Source organism: Lissotriton vulgaris, chromosome 2_1, assembly GCF_964263255.1.
Source record: "Lissotriton vulgaris chromosome 2_1, aLisVul1.2, whole genome shotgun sequence".
NCBI classification, from domain to species: domain Eukaryota; kingdom Metazoa; phylum Chordata; class Amphibia; order Caudata; family Salamandridae; genus Lissotriton; species Lissotriton vulgaris.
In genome coordinates, this window is record NC_141687.1 from 1,748,139,092 (window position 1) to 1,748,157,243 (window position 18,152).

The 18,152-nt window shown below is 48.9% G+C and overlaps 1 protein-coding gene across 3 annotated transcripts in view; it reads left to right on the forward strand.

Annotated features, from left to right (window-relative positions):
- The window catches only part of SLC25A22 (solute carrier family 25 member 22), a 318,065-nt gene that overhangs the window by 115,898 nt on the left and 184,015 nt on the right, over positions 1-18,152 (forward strand). For all 3 annotated transcript variants that reach the window (XM_086957761.1, XM_086957763.1, XM_086957762.1), the window contains exon 3: positions 17,478-17,603. In XM_086957761.1, the coding sequence (XP_086813887.1) occupies positions 17,478-17,603 (126 nt within the window). The remainder of the gene's footprint in view (positions 1-17,477; positions 17,604-18,152) is intronic.

Below are 18,152 nucleotides of genomic sequence, written 5' to 3' on the forward strand. Positions count from 1 at the left end.
ATGAAACATTCTATTTGGAGTGGGTGAGGGCCTGAAGTAATTTGACTGGCCGCAGGTTGATCACAACTTAGCAGGCATACAATCGTACTCTTCAAGCACAGTAAGGATATTCATCCTATAGGTCCCCAGAGGCTCCACAAGAGTTGTGTGCATTTCTAGAACGAGGAAGCAGTGTAGTCGCGTACAACATCCTCTCTCACTCCCACTTTTGTATTAGAAATTGGCTCATTTAAATGTTTCAATATTTCAGGGTCTGTGCAGGGCCTAACTTTTCAAGGGAATTAAGGGCGAGGAATCAAAAGAGGGCGGAATAATACTGCGTTTTGCATCACACACTATTTTCCGGGAAAATAGAACTAGGATTTTAGGTCCTTGTCTTTGTCCACGGTGGCTCAGGCACTGTTGAATCTTCCCAGGTGGGCTTCTACGAGACCCGCTTTTGCGGAAACTACACAGGCTTCCGATAAAGCATAGAATCCTTTTCAAAGCACTGTTTCATTCCTTTATGGCTCTTTCTTCTCATGGTTCTCACTTCCTTCAATCAATTGTGAACTTCTATGTGGCCACCAGATACCTGAGATCAGTCGCAGCCAAAGTTGCCACAGCCCCCAAATTCAAAAGGGCAAGAGTGGGAGGTAGTTCATTTGCCTTTTTGGCTCCTAAAGCATGGAATACCCTACCTATTGAAATTTGGCAGGTGTCTTCCAAACTTCAGTTCCGAAAGAAACTAAAAACCTGGTTCTTCTGTTTAGAGTAAGTTCCCCCTTAAACAGGGGTTAAACCACCCCATTTTAACAGCACACTGCAGGGAGCTGGCTTTCAGCTCCCTAGCGCAGGGAGACTCCGTTCTGGAGTAGCCATGCGCTTTACAAATCGAATTATTATTATTAGGTACTTTGACAGTTATCAGCAGTCAATACTAACTCTTCCAAATAGACACTTCCAGAGCTCCACAATTACGAATAAGCTGTAGAGCCCCACAAGGATCAAATCTTCTCTGTGATCCTCAGCTTGTACTTGGAACTGGGCAGTTCTACCCCTTTCCAATGGTAAAATTTGAATTCAGCAATACCCCGGTACAGTTTGAAGTCTCCATAACCAAAGAAATCCACTGTGATAAGCACTGCCTTTGTATCATATAAGGATGGAAGTTAAGCAGCTGCATAAAGCTAGGCCAGATTAAGGGCCTTACATAGAGTTTGATGGACACAATTTCTGGAGAACAAAAACCTAAACACGAAGTAGAGTGCACTAGCTGTAATTCCTCCACCATAGGGATATTATTTTGAAGGATATTTAGCATGTGGACTCTTCTCCGTAATTCGTTTCCCCCAGAAATGAGAGGATTTTAGTTCCTTTCACACTCTAAATAAGGTCCTTTAATTCTTCGCAGCAGGTGCCTAAATCCAAAACTGAGCCTCTACATGAATCTTTATGGATTCATACCATAACTTGCTATGACTGTAAAATCAATCAAACTGACCTTTGAGTGTGGCATATGCATCAACCTCTCCGCTACCAATAAAATCCAGATAGCTCACTCACAGAATTAGTCCACAGCTGTGTGAACCACAGTTCTGGGCTCACTGTGAAACTACACGCTTGTGTCAGCTAGAGGGCGGGGGCACATCACACTGTGCATGTTTGTCGGATTATCTGTATTGTATTGCAGTCTTTGTATGATTTTTCATATCCCTTTGTGGGGAACAAGAGCACATTTTTGGCACGTAGCATGTCGTGCTGCATCACTACACCATGGGGGTGTGCATGGACGGCAAGTAGGGTTACCATCCGGCCGTTTTCTTATTTTTTTTTATTTATTTTTTTTAAAATATATTTTTATTGCAGGAATCAGTAAAAAGTTACATAATGGACCAGCATTATAAGTTCAATCAAAAATAATAGAACACATCCCACCCCCACTCAGTAAGACATCCCATCATACAGCCATTCAGCCCACAACCCGAGGGTCGGGCGGCGAGTACCAGTGAGGGCCCGATAGGAGGGCAAGGCCGGTCCGGATAATCCACAGTCCGTCATCTGCTTTTCTAAACCATCCTACAAAAGGGAAAGCAAAAGTAAAACCCCCCCAAAACACTATAAACTAAACAGAACCCTCCCCAACCCCGCCATCAGTGTATGGTAAGAGATGTAGAAGGGATCATGGGAGAGTCTCCTGGGAACTCTACAGATATGTAAAATGCAACTGTCTATCGGGACTCGGGGCGAGCAGCATCCTCACTTTCAGAGTCGCTGGAAGCGCAATAATCCCTGAGGGCCTGCACTAAAGTCTCCCATTCTAGCGCTGCCTCCTGCGCCTTCTCATTGTGTTGCCTTCTAGCCAGCTGGTATCGCAGCGTGCTTTCCCCTGCCGCCCATTTCAAAAGTTCGCTATGCCACCGGGCCCACGTGGGGCCAACCCTCGCCTTCCAATTCCTAGTTACCTCCCGCTTAGCAAGGAGAAGCCCTAGATCGATGAATTTGCTAGAAATTTTATTTTTGGGGGTATGTGGAAACCAGTGTAAGAGTCCCACCGCCGCATCAACCGATAAGGACCTCCCCGTCACCCCCTTCAGGGTGTCTCCCACCTCGAGCCAATAGGAGGACAATCCTGGGCAGGACCACAGCATGTGGAGGAGGTCTGCCCCAGGCGCGCGGCACCTGGGGCAGTCTGCAGAATCCGTGGCAAAGTATTGTTGGATCTTCGCCGGAGTCAAATATGCTCTGTGGAGCACATAGAAGTGGACCAGTTGAAAGCGGGCGTGGCGCGTGCCCTTCCAGGCCCGCCTCATGAGTTGTGACCAGGTCGTCTCCGGTATCTCCTTCCCTACGTCCGCCTCCCAGCGGGTTCTTAAGGTGGTGAGGGGGGTTAACCCCTCGTTGATCAGTCTGTTATACAGGCATGTGACCGCCTTGACCGTACCCGCAGACATCATGACATACTGGCATACCGGAGATGTAGGAGGTTCCTCCATTCCGTTCTTCCAGTGCGCTTGAATCGCTCGGATCAGGGCTGTGTGCAAAAGAAAGTCGCCACGAGGAACATCGAAGCGGTCAATGAGCTCCTGGAAGGGCAGTAGCGCCCCATCCTCGTAAAGGTCACCCACCTGTTGTAGACCCGCGTCTTCCCAATCCGCTAGTCGTGACCAATCACCGCCGTGAGGCAGGGCCGTCAACATACCCAAAGGTATTTCGGGTGCGTACGGCAGCCGCAACCGTCCCCGGGCGTGGGCGTGGTTCCAGCATAGTCGAATGGTCTTTTCCTCGAGCGTCAGGTCCTGCAAGGCCAGACGTTGATGCAACGCGATGAAGGAGATAACGTGCCTGCCATCCCTGTGCCCCTCCCGGTCTCTGGGCCTCGGAATTCCCTGGCGACTTCCTGAGTGAAGGTCTGTAGCTGGGCTGCCAAGTAGTATTTCTCAAAGTCTGGTACCGCAAGACCACCCTCAGCTTTCGGCCTTGTCAGGGTCTTGAGGGCCACTCTCCGGCGGCCCGACCCCAAGAGGAATATCACCACCATTGATCGCAGTAGGCGAAAGGTGGCCGGCGGGATCCAAACCGGCAGCGCACGGAAATAGTACAGCAGCCGAGGGAGCGCCACCATTTTTAGCAGAGCGATTCGCCCCGCCACCGAGAGTGGCAGGGTAGCCCAGAAATCCATGTCACCCCGCAGTGCGCGAGTGCTGCGAGCTATGTTGCCATCCAGGAGGTCAGTCGGGTCGTGGTAGAGGTACACCCCCAGGTACTTGAAGCAGTCGGGTTCCCACCTAATCTCCCTACTGATATCGGGGCTGGGCGTGCCCCTGCGAACCGGGAACAGACAGGTCTTGGCCCAATTCACCCGAAGGCCCGAGATCTCTCCAAACGCCGTGAGCGCCGATGCAGCCCCATTTAAGGCATCAATCGGGTCCTCAAGGAAGAGCAACAGGTCATCAGCGTATAGCGAGACATAATGCGGGCCCGATGGTGTCTGTAAACCGTGAAAGTGGGCCCCGGATCGGAGCCGCAGCGCCAGTGGCTCCACCGCTAGCGCGAAGAGAAGCGGGGATAATGAACAACCCTGCCTCGTGCCTCTCTCCACCGAATATTGTGAGGAAATCAGCGGGCCTGCGCGTACCCTGGCCGATGCCGAGGCATACAGTACCGTAGTCCACCTAACAAAGCCCTCACCTAGTCCGAACCGCCGTAATACACTACGCAGGTAGTCCCATTCCAGGCTGTCAAAGGCCTTTTCCAAATCCACCGAAAGGACCACCGGGCACGGGGTGTCAACAAGCGGCTCTCCCAGCAAACGGAACAGCCTGCGGATGTTCATGGTCGTGTTTCGCTTGGGAATGAATCCGGCCTGGTCCTCGTGCACCAGAGAGCGCATGTGACCGAGCAGCCTCGACGCCAGTATGCTGCTCAGTATCTTGTAATCGACCGTCAGCATGGATAGTGGACGGTAGGACGCCGGGTCGGATGAATCCCTGCCCGGTTTGAGAAGGGGAACCACTAAGGCCTCACACATCGAGCCGGGGAGCCGACCCAATCGCTTCGCCTCTCTGTAGACTATCAGCAGCCTTGGCGCCAGCAGGTCAACATAGGCGGAATAAAATTCTATCGGAAGACCGTCTAGGCCCGGGGTCTTATTCCTCGCCATCTTTTTAATGGCGCTGCGGATTTCACCCAGTTCGATATCGGAACCTAGAGCCTTCGCTACGTCCGACTCCACTGTTGGGAGCTCCAGGGGTCGCAGGTAGTCTTCAATCCGGGAGGGGTCCCTGGCTGAGCAGCTGCGGTACAAGCGTTCAAAGTAGCGCAGGTAACAACTCAGGATCTCAGGCTGAGTGTGCGCTTCGGCCCCTTCTGCCGTGCGCATGGACGTCGTCGGGGAAGTTTGGCGTGTGGGGTTAGCTAACCACGCCAGCAGTGCACCCGATCTGTCTCCCTCCGTGAGCGACCTAGCAGTATAGGCCTTATAGTCGAAGCAGCGCAGCCGCTCGACCTCCGCCGCCACCGCCTCTTTCGCCGTCGCCGTGCACTGTCAGGATCCATGCACCTCGCCAAAGGCTATTAGTGAGGAAGAATCCATGCTGGAAAACATCTTTGCGGTTTCTGCTAAGGTCCTGCAGCGTCCCGCCATGTTGCAAAGGTAGCTCTCAGTCCCATCGAGCAAAACCTCCTTCAGCGGTCTAGTTTCTGGGAGCAGTGGCGAGCATTGTCGTCAATGCGCATGCGCGAGCCTCGCGCTGCGCACTTCAACCGACTTTCATCGCCTGACAGGAGCTTCCGTGGCTCGCTGTCTTCTCTCTGAGGAAAAGTTGGGGCATTTCTTCTAGAACATTTTCCCTTGCCCTTCACAGAGATTACGTGTCATTAAGGGACATTTGACACGCTGTTTGAGCACTTCGTTTTGCCCTTTGTTTCTTCTTGAAGCGTCCCGAGTTCTGACAGAGTAAAGACGCTACCTCAGAGTATAGTGGAGCTGAGACTTCAGAGTGTCTTCTGTGAAGAGAAGACCTCGAATACCAAGTAAGAGTGTGGTCCTTGTGCTTCAGTCTCCAGGCAATGACTGAGGTGATGATATCTTCAAGCTAGCAGTGTTTGGAGCAAGAGGATCCTTGAGCCTGAGAGATTAGCATTTCAGAGTACAGAGAACATTATTCTACTAAAGACTTCAGAGAGTGCTTGTTTATAGACTATATTTCCTGCAACCTTCTACATGAAAACTTCAAGACTGTATGTTTGCTAGCTGCCTTGAACTGTATTGGTGGCCATTCCTTAGACAGTTTTTCTCTTGAGCTGTCAGCCAGTTTCTTGCAGTGAATCAGATATACAATACCAGACAAACATTTACAGGGAGGAGCTAGCTTCTGTTTAGACACTGGTAAGAATTAGCTTTGGTCAGAATAGAATAGATAATAAGATGTAACATTTTCTGGTGAGTCAGAAATCTAATAAGTGTTTTACCTTTACAGCGCAGACCAGACCAGACCAGGTTGGGAGCCAGTGTCCGAAGCGTGTCTCTCTTTGTTTGTCTTCCACTTCCCCTTTCCCCCACGGGGTTAATTCTGTGGACAGCGAAATTCTCAGTAGTCCCTGAGTTACCCCTGGGGTGGATTTGGGGTAAGAGCTTCTGTTCCCGAGGGGGCCGAACCAGTGTATCCTTTGAACGTGACATGCACTCCTGAAGTTCAGGACGCCCAGGGCGGCGGAGTTCCAACTCACGAAGCTTCCGATCCGCCGCAGCCAAGTCATCAAGGATGACTCGCCGCATGCCCACCTTCTTAGCAATACAGTAGCCCCTGACCACCACCTTAAAGGCGTCCCATTCCAGCGCCCTCGATCCCGCAGTACCCCCGTTGGACGCGAAATATTCCGAGATTGTATCCTCCAGGTCCGCCTTAAAAACCGCGTCCTCCAAGATCTCCGGGCGCAATTTCCAGGTGGGCACAGCGGGAACCCCGGGTAACCAGCGAAGGTCCAGCAAGAGAGGGTTATGGTCTGAGATAGTCCTGGTCAGGTATTCAGACCGGACCGCTGCTGAAATCAACTCCGCCGAGCCCAGAAACCCGTCTAATCGGACGTGCAATTCGTGCAGGCCCGAGAAGTAGGAGTAGTCTCTAGTATCGGGGTGCTGTGCTCTCCAGATGTCCGAGAGCCCCCAGTGCGCCTGCCATTCCCTCCTACCTTTAGCCACACGGTGAACCGGAGAGTCAGGGAGGGGGGGGTGCGAACGGTCGGCCTCCACGTCTACTATTGAATTGAAATCCCCTCCGAGCAGGAGGGGCCCAGAGAAGAAGTGGGCCAACGAGCCCGATAACCCGGAGAGGAAGGCGAGCTGGTCCACATTAGGCGCATAAACACAGCAAACGTTCAGGTCCCTCCCCCCCAGTGTGCCTGAGATGGCTACGTAGCGCCCCTCCGGGTCCACCACGGATTTTGTAACCTGGAATGGAACCCCAGCCCTGATCCAAATCAGCGCCCCCCTGGCATACGCTGAATACGAAGTGCAGAAGACCTGCCCCCTCCATCTACGCTGTAGCGCCGCCCCTTCCGCCTTGTTGAGATGGCTCTCCTGCAGCAGCGCCATTTGCACCCCTCTACGCACTAAATAAGCGTGGACTTTGTGGCGTCTAGACATAGTGTGAAGCCCTCGTACGCTCCAAGTAATGCATTTCACATTAGCAACATCAGCCATTGTCACATAGCGTTCGTTCCGAGTCTCTCCACCCCGGTCCCAACAAAGAAAGTGCAACAATCAACCCAACACTGATGGCGGCCATTTTCCCCAACCAAAAAACCACAACCCCCGGTCGGAACAAACCCCTGCCCACCCTCCCCAGAACAGGACCCAAATAGTACCATCTAGTTCCCATCCAAACCATACCCCTAACAATCCCAAAATCCCCGACTAATCCTGCGGTCGCCACCGCAGGAGGGCCTTAAGGGCTAGGTGCGGGCTGGGCGCCGGTAATGGGCCCTCGACTCCCGGACTACCGAGACTAAAAGTGAGCCCAAAACCAAAAGCTATGTCACGGGCAGGGCACCCCTTCCCTCATCACACCGGAGTCCGTGGGCAATCGCCAACCCTTGCCACCCCCGCTGCAGACCCCCACCCAAATGGAAGTAGCTCACCCCATCACCCCTGTCCATCCAAAAGGTCCTCAACCGAGTTGGGAGTGATCACCGGCATGTGGACACTGTCAGTCACCGATTCCTCCGAGTCCGTTGGCGCCCCCTCTTCTCCAGGGTCCGTTTCCTCAATAATGGGGCCTCCTCGCGAACCAGACATCGTAGTCAACATCTCCAACACTCCCTTCCGTTCCGCTGATGTCTCCACGGTCGAGGGTCTGCCCGTCTGGCCACGGCGACTCCGAAGTCTGCTGGACCGCCGTCGCTGTCCAGGTTCTGTTGTCAGCTGAGATGACGAGCTGAAACCATCTTTACCAGCCCTATAGAGTTCGAGCCAGTTGCAGATGTCCTCCGGGGAATCAAAGAACTGAGTCTTGTCATCAACGATTATGCGGAGCCTTGCGGGAAACAGGAGCGAGTATTGGATGCCCTCGCTCCGGAGCTCGCGCTTGATCGCCAGGAAAGAGGACCGCCTGCGCTGGGTCTCAAACGTGTAGTCCGGAAAAATGTTCACCAGGCTATTCTCCACCTTGTAAGGGCCATTATGTCTGGCGGCATTGAGGATGAGATCTCTGTCCCTAAAATGTAGCAAGCGTGCCAATACCGGCCGTGGGGCGCGGCCCTGCTGCGGCGGCCTCGCTGGCACCCTGTGTGCTCGCTCCAGAGTGTAGAAGGAGGATAGGCCTTCCGGCGCCACCGTGTCCCGGAGCCAGGCCTCCAAGTAGGCCACCATATCGCCATCTTCAATCTTTTCTGGCAGGCCCACCACACGAATGTTGTTTCGCCTATTACGCCCCTCCACATCCTCCGCTCGCCGCTCCAGGGCCTCAATCCTGGATAGGGCATCCTTCATCGTCGCGGCCAGGGTCTTCTGCGCGGGCTCTAAGGTCTTCATCGAGCCCTCCACTTCCTTGACCCTATCCGAAAGCTTGCCATGGTCCGCTCTAAGGAGGCCCAAGCTCGTCTTAACCTGGGCAATGTCCTGCTGGAGGGCCGAGCGCGTGGTCGCTATCGCCTCCAGGACCCGGTCAAATTGTTGTTGCAAGTGAGAGCCTCCAGAGCTCTCCGGGTCCCCACGATCATCTTTGTCCGGTGCCTCCGAATCCGAGGCAGCTGGAGTGGTTCCTTTGGGTCCTCTCGGTTTTCCCATGGCGCTGGAGTCCCACGGTGGAAAGTCAGTCAGAGGCGCCACCGAGTACGGGCGTCCACTCTGTTTCTCCCGGCAAATTGTCGTGGAGCCGCGGGTCGCCGATCTCTGTCTCCAGGGCCTGTTGGTCTTCCGCAACCCCGGGCCGTGCCACCACCGTGTCGTCGGAGGGCACCGAGAAGGAGGCGGGGACAATCGGCGCCAGGTCTGGTAGGCCCGCTTGGCCGATGAGGATCTAGAACGAGAGTCACCAACGCCGCCGGAGACTTTGTGGCGCCAAGGCGCCGTGCTGCTCATGGAGTCCAGTCACTCGGCGGGGTGCAGCCGGGTGCGGCACTAGGGGTCGGTTCAACACACAGGGTCGCCAGACGTCCGTGTTTCAAAGTCAACGATAGCCCGGAACTCAGACCGTCCGGGATCGGTCACCGTGCTCAGATACTGGGTAAAGCAACACCCAGACCATCATATCATAGGGAGATAGGAGGCGGAGGGTGCGCCGTGCCCAACGATGTTCCTCCGGATTAAGGGTCCCGGGCAAGGCGTCGAGGAGGTCCGGGCGCCATCTTGGGTCGCACTCCGCTGGTCCCCAAACTTCGATTTTCTGTCGGATCAACCGATTTTCAAGTTTCACCGGGTGTCCCAGTGGGTTCCAATCAGTCCGATCATCGGTTTGCGGGGACTAGGGTGCCCCATGGACTCCGATCTGCAGGATCAATGCGGGCTCAGTCCCGGAGCCGAGCTCTCAGGCGACTATCGCCATCGGCGTCCAAGCCACGCCCCGCCTCCGGCCGTTTTCTTATGGCGCTACATGTATTTTTAGTCCAGGAACGTAAATATATTGGGAAAAGCGGTAAACTAGAGTATTTTTTCCTTTCTGAAATATAAACCTAAACCAGCAAAAATATAACAAAATCAGTTATAAAGTATTTTAGAGGTATCTAAATTGTTTCAGAGTGGCTATTAGAGCAAACAGAGGCGTAACTGCTGTGTAACAAAAGAATCTTGACCATTTTACATAACTTTTTTTTCCACCTACCAGCTCTTGGCTGTCCCAGAACAGAACAAGCATTAGATATGCAATACGTCTCGCATTTTTTTTAGTAAAAGCAGTCGGCATAGCTCAACAGCTACCGGACAGAAATTGACAATTTGCGGGTGCGGAATCGAGCATTGTTCCGTGAAACGGCCTAAAAACCTAAAGCGATGTTGATGGCTTACAAAATAAAAAAGGCAGATCAGGATGACCAGGAGGAACCGCCGACGTATTTGGACGGCCAGCACAAGCAAACAATGAGTGAAATCACCTGGGCGTGACCCAAGCATGTAAAGGCGGGAGAATCAGACCCAATGCACCAATAAAAATCCCGGATTTCTGAATGGCACAACGAACAAATGGCAATTCAAGGGCATGCCAAAAGCCAATAGAGGAGATAATAATAGGTCTTGCGGGCTGTCTAGGCTCGACCTAAAAATGAAAAAAAGTGGGTGGTATTTTGTGTCTAAAAAAAGATGGCTACTCTCTTTTCAGAGTATTGCGTTTGTTGTGATCTTATGTGGGATGCATTTGGGTGTCATGAGGTGCTCTCTGTGGATGCTTAAATAATGGGGTAATTAGAGAGGGCCATGTATGCTATGGCTGTCAAATGGGTAAAATAATGCCAAATAGCAAGAAAGGGAGCTGGTCCCATGAGCAGTATCCAGTCACCTTTGTTTAAGGCCAGGATGCTGGCGACTGCTGTAGAAGTACACTTCATAAATGAGGAAAGAAGTGGAAGACAGCTGTTCTAGCAGTATTGGTGGAGCAGGACTCCAGTGACACTCAGCAGAGTCTCACAAAAATGAATCACGTGAAAAGCGTTTCCTCATCCATTACAGGCTGGAGGAAATCTAGGATGTGGGGTGGATAGGACAGGACTAACCCCAGTGACACTGCACGAGAAGGGAAAAGTTTGTGTTATCACTGTTTTAGCGCAATGTTCCGCAAGGTGTGAGTGTATGAAAGAAAACCAGGTGGCAGTCATTCTAGAGGAAGGGAGGTGGGTGGGAAGGTATATTTAGAGAGAGAGTTAATGAACATGCATACTTACTGTAGTGCACAGAACTTGCAACATTTTGAGATCAGTATATTTAAGAATTTTTGAGAGTTAGCTTTAAAGCCACTAATAATTCGGCATTTAAAAGCAGTAAATTAGGCTTTGATATGAAAGGTGAATAAGCCCATATGCTCTGCCTTTTTTTAAAGACATTTAGATAATAAGAACCTCCTCTAGATTAGTCCTTGACCCACATGTCTGTGAATTCTCTTTGGCTGAAATAAAGTTCCATCACCCTAGTGACCTCTGATCTCAATCTTAGAATGATCTGTGCACCCGTGCGACCTTAAAGCATCTTTGTATAACTGTGGGTAACAAGCTGGAAGCCCTGCAAGGGCACAAATCTTCTTTTATCATTCCAAGGTCTTCAGGAATAAGCACCGTTTAATTTGGTATTTGTGATACCTGCTATTTACAGCACTTTCGAGCTGCAAACCTGTGGCATCTATACTAAGAAAGTATTACTCGAGGTGAGAAGGCAGGAGGTAGTGATACAGTGAAGAAATTGAGGTTTTTTAAAAGATAATTTATTCTGACATAACACTTGATGTATAGTTTTATTCTAAATGCAGTACTAACAGGCACTAATATAATCCAAGTCAGAGGCGCTGTTTCAAGGTATGTCTTTGTATTGATACTGAAAAATACACAAATCTAAAAAAAGAAATGGCCATGCATTCTGTATTTCTCACATTTTCGTTCAGTCTCTCCAGTTCTATTTCTCCTTTCCTCCCTTCTCTCACACACTTCCCTTCTCTCACATCTGCATCTTTATCTCGCTCCTCTTTCTCGCCTTCCCCTTTTTCTTGCCTATTGAAGCCCTCTCCCCAACAACTTCCTAGCTCACTAGTGCATTCCAAATCAGATCTTGCCCTCCTGCCTCACCGGTTGTCCAGTTCAACAGCCCCCACTCGCTCCCTGCAAAGCCACTTACAAACATTTTATTCTGAGTCCATGAGTGAACATTTTTTTTGCAAAAACAAATGTACTCCCATGGAGTATAACATCATTGGCATCAAATAGGGTAATTGAGGCTGTTTTCAGGGTGTGGGGCTCACATCCAATGTGGTAGGCTTTTGATGTCCGGATTACGGTCTTTACATCCTAGATGTTTAAAAACCCCTGGGATCTTACGCAGGAAACTGTTGAGGATGAACTTGTACAACGATGCAGACTACACCAGTACCTTTAGCTAGAAGTCCTCCTAGGAGAACGAGGAGTTGTGTTTAATGATTACCTTGTAATCTGGGGATGGCCCTTCAACGAGAACTGCTGGACTCACTCCTCCCCGATCACTGTAAAATGTTGTCTATTCCATCTCTTGAAGCCCTGTGATAGGAGGTTCTATATGATGGCTGTAAATAGACAGATGATTCTGAGCTTGCACTACCTGTGAGGGAACATCTGGTCAGCTAGGTTTTCTTCCAGCACGCACCCTTTCTGTTAACAACCAGTAATTTTCCCCTACTGATGAAACAAAGGTATGGTAGACCAAGACTTGATCCAGAACAGCTTACTTACCACACCAAGCGAGAGACTAGAGGTGCCCCTTGATAAGATCCAAAGTGGCAGTGGTTGTCTCTGAAGTCCTTCAAGTATAGGACTGCATCCATAAACAAACCAAACACTTGAGTGGTTCAAACATCAGTTTATGCCATAGCTTATGCCACAGGCTTATGTAAACAAGCATAACTGGTTTTGCATCCTAGTGGACTCCTGTCTACTTACAAGCTTGGCTATTCTAAGAATTCACACTCTTTCCCAAAGGATGCTTCTTAGGAGCTCGAGTGACACAATGGAGGCTACACTCTGAGCGATATAACTCTAGCACTCTACTCTTATATCCTTGCTAAGTTGTGTGTGCAAGTTGTTCCAAGAGGCGGCACAGCATTTATTCAGTAAGCAGTAAGGTAAGCTGTGGGGTACAGCTCAGCAGCTGCCTATTTAATGCAGTCGCTGAAGGCTGTTAGCAATTGGGTGAAGCTTGAGACAAGGTTAAAATAGTTCTTTCTCAGGTCTCCGCTGATGGGTTCATAGTCAATTTTGGGCAATAATAGTGTGTCTGAATTATGTGGAATCTCCGTCAAATCTTAGGATGTCTGTTTTAGGTGAAAATTGCTCATTTCTGTCTTGTTGGGATGGGAAAAAAAGATTCCAGGGAATATTGTGCACATTTGCACGGTGTGGAAAGTTACCTGGCCGCCCAGGTCTAAAAGAGAAGTCTGTTGGTTAGGAGATTGAAGTTTAACACGTGTCTCCATTACTGGCTGTTAGCTCCTGAAACTGATTCTGCTCTTTGGGACTTATTTAGAGTTTGACTAATGGGTACTCCAATCACAAGTTTGATTACTATCCCGTCTGCCATATTACAAGTGTATTAGGATGTACTGTGAGTGGCCACAGTTTAGGTATGTGTGCATGTGTTGGAGCAAAAACGTACCCAAAAATTTAGGACACTCCAAAATGTGCACATCTCCAAACGTTTACCCTATACAGCTCTCCAACAGATTGAATTGCACGTTTAAGCACCACACAAACATAAATTAGCAGAGTAAAGCAGTTAAATAAGTAATGAGGCCCACTCAAAAATTAAGTTCTAGATCAATAAAAAGGGGTTTATTACAAAATTCCAAATTAAGTGGTACAGAACCAGTGCCATGACGGCGCTCAGATGCAAAGTTATATAAAGAATGCAAAATCTGAAAATAATTCTGAGTCCCAAATGAGCAGCAAAATTAGAAAGAAGTCTGGCAGCATCCCTAGGAGAACAGGAAAGTCTTCTGGCTCACCCCCATAATGTAGGGGTTCTTATATGCAATTCTTGCATAGAACAAATGTGAAATCATTGTGGTCTGAGCAAAAGTATTGTTTCTTCAGCAAATCGGAACACAAGAAAAATAAACGTCATTACCATAAATGTAAACACCATCCCAGTTTTAAGAAAACATAATTCAACAACCTCTATGGTAATGTTATCCAGAGATGTTCTAACTAATATGAAACATTAACAATAGGACCTTCGCTTAATGAATGGATCCAGCATGAAAACAAACAATTTATAATATTTGTTGGAACCTTACAGCACTGTAGCAAATTCAACGCTAGTTAGACCACTGCAGCAGAGGAATTAACATTAGATCATCATCTGTGTACTCTGTGAAACCTGCGGCGAGAGCATGTGTGCAGGGGGGGTGAATAGGAGTGAGTGACTGAGATAACATCCATCTTGTTTAAAAAGGAGTTCTACATAGAAAATGTGGCATAACTAAAGCCCACTAATAAGTACATTTCTACACATCATATGAAACTTGTTTCAATTTCTGCTATGTTATATGTTTATATCTAAATCCAAGTGTAAAAAGACATTTTAATCTCCATCATAATTATTGCACAAAAATAGAAACTCTGAAAAAACGATTTAACATATGGGCGTGTCTGCCAATGCGACCTGTGTCTTACCATGGTACTTCTTAAAAGAAGGTTTTTTTCGGATATGGGAGAACATAGGCTACATCTCAAATAATTCAATTTAGTACAATGGATTTGAAAAGGAGGTTAAAGAGTAAATATTTCCATCTCTAACTGTGTACTGGTCATTGTTAGACCCAGCAGTTTCGGGCTAGCTAAGACGCATCGAACTGGCGGCACAAGCATGATTGCAGGATCGATATCCCCGTAGACAAAAGGTTGTGACCCAGGAAGCTGGTATGCTTCTCCATCTGGAAAAATGCTTTCCCCCTCAAGTGGAGTTGTGACCTACCGTGGACTCCTGACAGTCAGCTGCACCACAAAAACCCTCGGGTCTCGCTACGGTGTTTTCCAAAACAAAGCACCCTGTGGCGTGGGTCCAGGGAGAGGGAGCCAATGACCTCTGACAGAAATTGCGATGTCCGGCACTGTCGTTCTCCTGAGCTGGAGGCTGAAGACAGTCTCAGCTTCCAGCACAGGTTCCCCAACACCCCTCGGACACCTCATCCACGCGAGCGAGCACAGGCCCCTGGTTGCAAGCACTGGTCTCATGGACTCTGCGGATTTCTGCAGCACACCTCTAACTCCTCACGTCTGAGCACCTCAGATGGCTGCTGATCTTGCTCTCACACTCCTCTTGCACAGCAAAATGATAGTGTATATCAGGACGGTCCTTATCCCAACCAAGATCACTTCCACCTTTCGCCGCCACTACTAGTGCAGTACCAACGATCTTGTGGAGATAGTGAGATCAGTTGTGTCCCTGGGATCTAGAGGACCGGAGGCTAGCTCACTGGCCCTTGGAGAGTACTTTGAGACCCAGGCTACAACAGTTGGCACTTAGCTGCAGGCCAGCAATTTCCAGGCAAAATCTACCTAGTGATAGTCCCCTTCTTGGAGCACGACAAGTTCCAAGCCACCACAAGTCTGTTGATAGTTCAGTTGAAGCCCCCCTAATGATTCCCCCTGTCAATGTCCTAGTTTTTAACCAGCATAATATGGTTCCAAATCCAAAAGTGTATCCCAGTCCCAGTAGTTATACCCACCATGGCCTTTGAAGATCCGATCAGTTCAAGAGGCCACCTTTGAAATTCACAGGCCCTCTCCATATTTTGCCCTGTGTACCATCCTACCCCAGGAGGTTTGATCATAATCTTTAGTGGGGCCAAGACCCTGACCCTTGGAATGCAGGTGCCAATTCCACCCCTACTTAACTGTTCCATAAAGCCCCCTTAGAGTTGGAGGCCCGCAGTTTCCTGTGAACCCCTCGTTTATGGCCCCCTATCAGGAATGCACAGATGTGGCTACCCACCCAGCTGTGAATTTGGAGAAAGGCTGCCAAGGACATAGAACCCGAGCTTCAAAATGCTCACTTTCCCAAAATGGCATTTCCAACACAGTAATGTCCAACCCCCTCCCACTACCGGAGAGAATTTGCCATTATGAATTTGATACTAAACAGTATACTGTTACTATTCTGTCCACAGGAAATAATGCACAACTGTCGTTCCCTAGCCCCCTCATGGTAATCCAATGTGAGAAGCAGGCCCCATTGTCCTGAATACACCTTCCGGCACATTAATGACTCTTGCAGGTAACACATATACACACCTGCCCAACCTCTTCCCAATACCGCACCCTGTCACCAGGGAGAACTCCGATAAAGCAGGAGACATGCAAAACCTTGACACATAGCTTTTTAAATGCCAAACCGAGTAACAGTAACCCGTGCACACAGGTCCCACCAGGGCAAACCTGTGGCACAGTTGATGAGCTATGTTCGTGGATGGTACAATCAGTGCTGTATGCCCATGGATACATACCCCTGGCATTAGTCTTACCCCATGACAAGGGACTTACAGCTAACTTGAATAAGCCAATCATGTATATTCCGATCCACAGTATGTATATAACGAGCACATCGCTTTGACTCTGCACGGGAGTGCCAAATGCGTTAAAGTCCTAAGTCTAACATCCAGCGCAGTGGAAATTGGGGAAAGCAAAAAGTTGAGGTAAAGCACCCTAGAAAGGGCCATTTCGAACAGTCATTTTAAGAAAAGTGAATTGGTCAATGATGGCTACATGCTGGTCTAGGAATTCAGATTGATTATCATTAGTTTCTTTGTTTATCTGCAAATATCTTCATATCCACAGACCTAATACTGAAAAATTGCTGTGTCTGAGTTTCAGCCCAAGAATGTATTTCATTTGCTGAAACTGACACTTCGTGTAAGTTGGCAGGAGAGCCTGGGATCGCAAAATGCCTTATTCATTAAGTGAGATACAGCCTTCTCCTTTCAAGTACCTGCTAAGCAACTTTAACTTTAGCGAGCTTTGAATCCTTATCATTGGAAATGTAACAAGGGCAGATCAAGGATGGAGATGTGACAAAAACAAAAGATGTTGTCAACTGTTTAATCATCTTTCCGGCACACTTTAAACATAAGTGCATGTCTCACTGAACACGTGTTCATGTTCCTTCGCTGCATTGCAAACTGGATTCTCATGATCAGGTGACAGAAGTTGCAGTGGCGGCTCCTCCGCTAAGGCAGAGAAGCATCACCCCACTCCTTTTAAGCAGTGTAAATAAAGGAAACATAAAATGAATATAACAAAGCTATTATCATTTTATGTTTCCTTGTTGCTTTGTGGGCGGACGGGGCTGCTTTGCTTTCAGAGCATGGCAGGGGAGGAGTGGTTTGCCCACTCCAAGTGCGCAAAGACTGTTTGGCCGGCCCTCTTGGGCCGACCAAAAAGTTATGCACACTCCCCATGTTCTACATACAGGCTGCATTACAGCCTGTGTGGAGAACATACCATGCCCCCAGACCCAGTCTGAGCACCAAACCACAGCACTTAGACCAACCACAACACTGCATTGTTGCCACTGAGAAGTTGTGGATGTGTGTGTGTATTTGGTGGTATGGAGGAAAGATGAGAGCTGGAACTTGTGTCTGGTGGAAAGTTGCCAATGGCCAGTCTCCCAGGAAGCAGCTGATGAGGCAAGAAGCCAGATGTAATCTACTGAACTTTGTACCTGTTACATGATTTAGCACTGATTTGGATGTGTCAACTCCCATGCAATGTGTATGCGTTCCCAGTGTTCACAGCCTACTGCTGACTAAACGTTTCTTGCTTTCCTGGATTCACAGCTTACCGGCCAAGCTAATTAATGGCGGCATAGCAGGGCTGATTGGTGTCACCTGTGTATTTCCCATCGACCTCGCCAAGACACGCCTGCAGAACCAGCAAAATGGCCAGCGACTCTACACGAGCATGTGAGTAGCAGGAGCACCCTGTATATCCTTACCCGCATCTCCACACTCCTTTTCTTGGTCAGTTCCCTTTAGCTCCTATACTCTTGGGCTATTAAATGCCCTGTACTTCAGTGCATCAGTTTGTATTTGTTTAAGTGCCTTGCAACTTTGCACCCTCATTGCTAAGGGGTTATTCGATTCGCCATTGCATGCATTTAGCGCTAAACCTATACTTTTACCTTTCTACCTTTTTCTTTTCAGGTCGGTTTATAATAACCCTCATGCATTCTACATACACTTAGAATTTTCTTGATGTGATTGGGTACCTTTTTAAATATACACTTAGACTTCCCCAATCCTCAGTACATTAGGTCTTCGGTCCTGAATAACTGCCCAGATCGATAGCAACTTTAATTGGCAAGAAACATGTTGACCTTTTTATACACAACTCAATTAGCTAGATTGGACCATTATCTCCACATTCAGCCACCCACTGCTTTTAACCATTATAAGAGGACACCTATATTTAAATTTACTAGGGTATCTCTTAGTTACGTTTAAACTCACGCC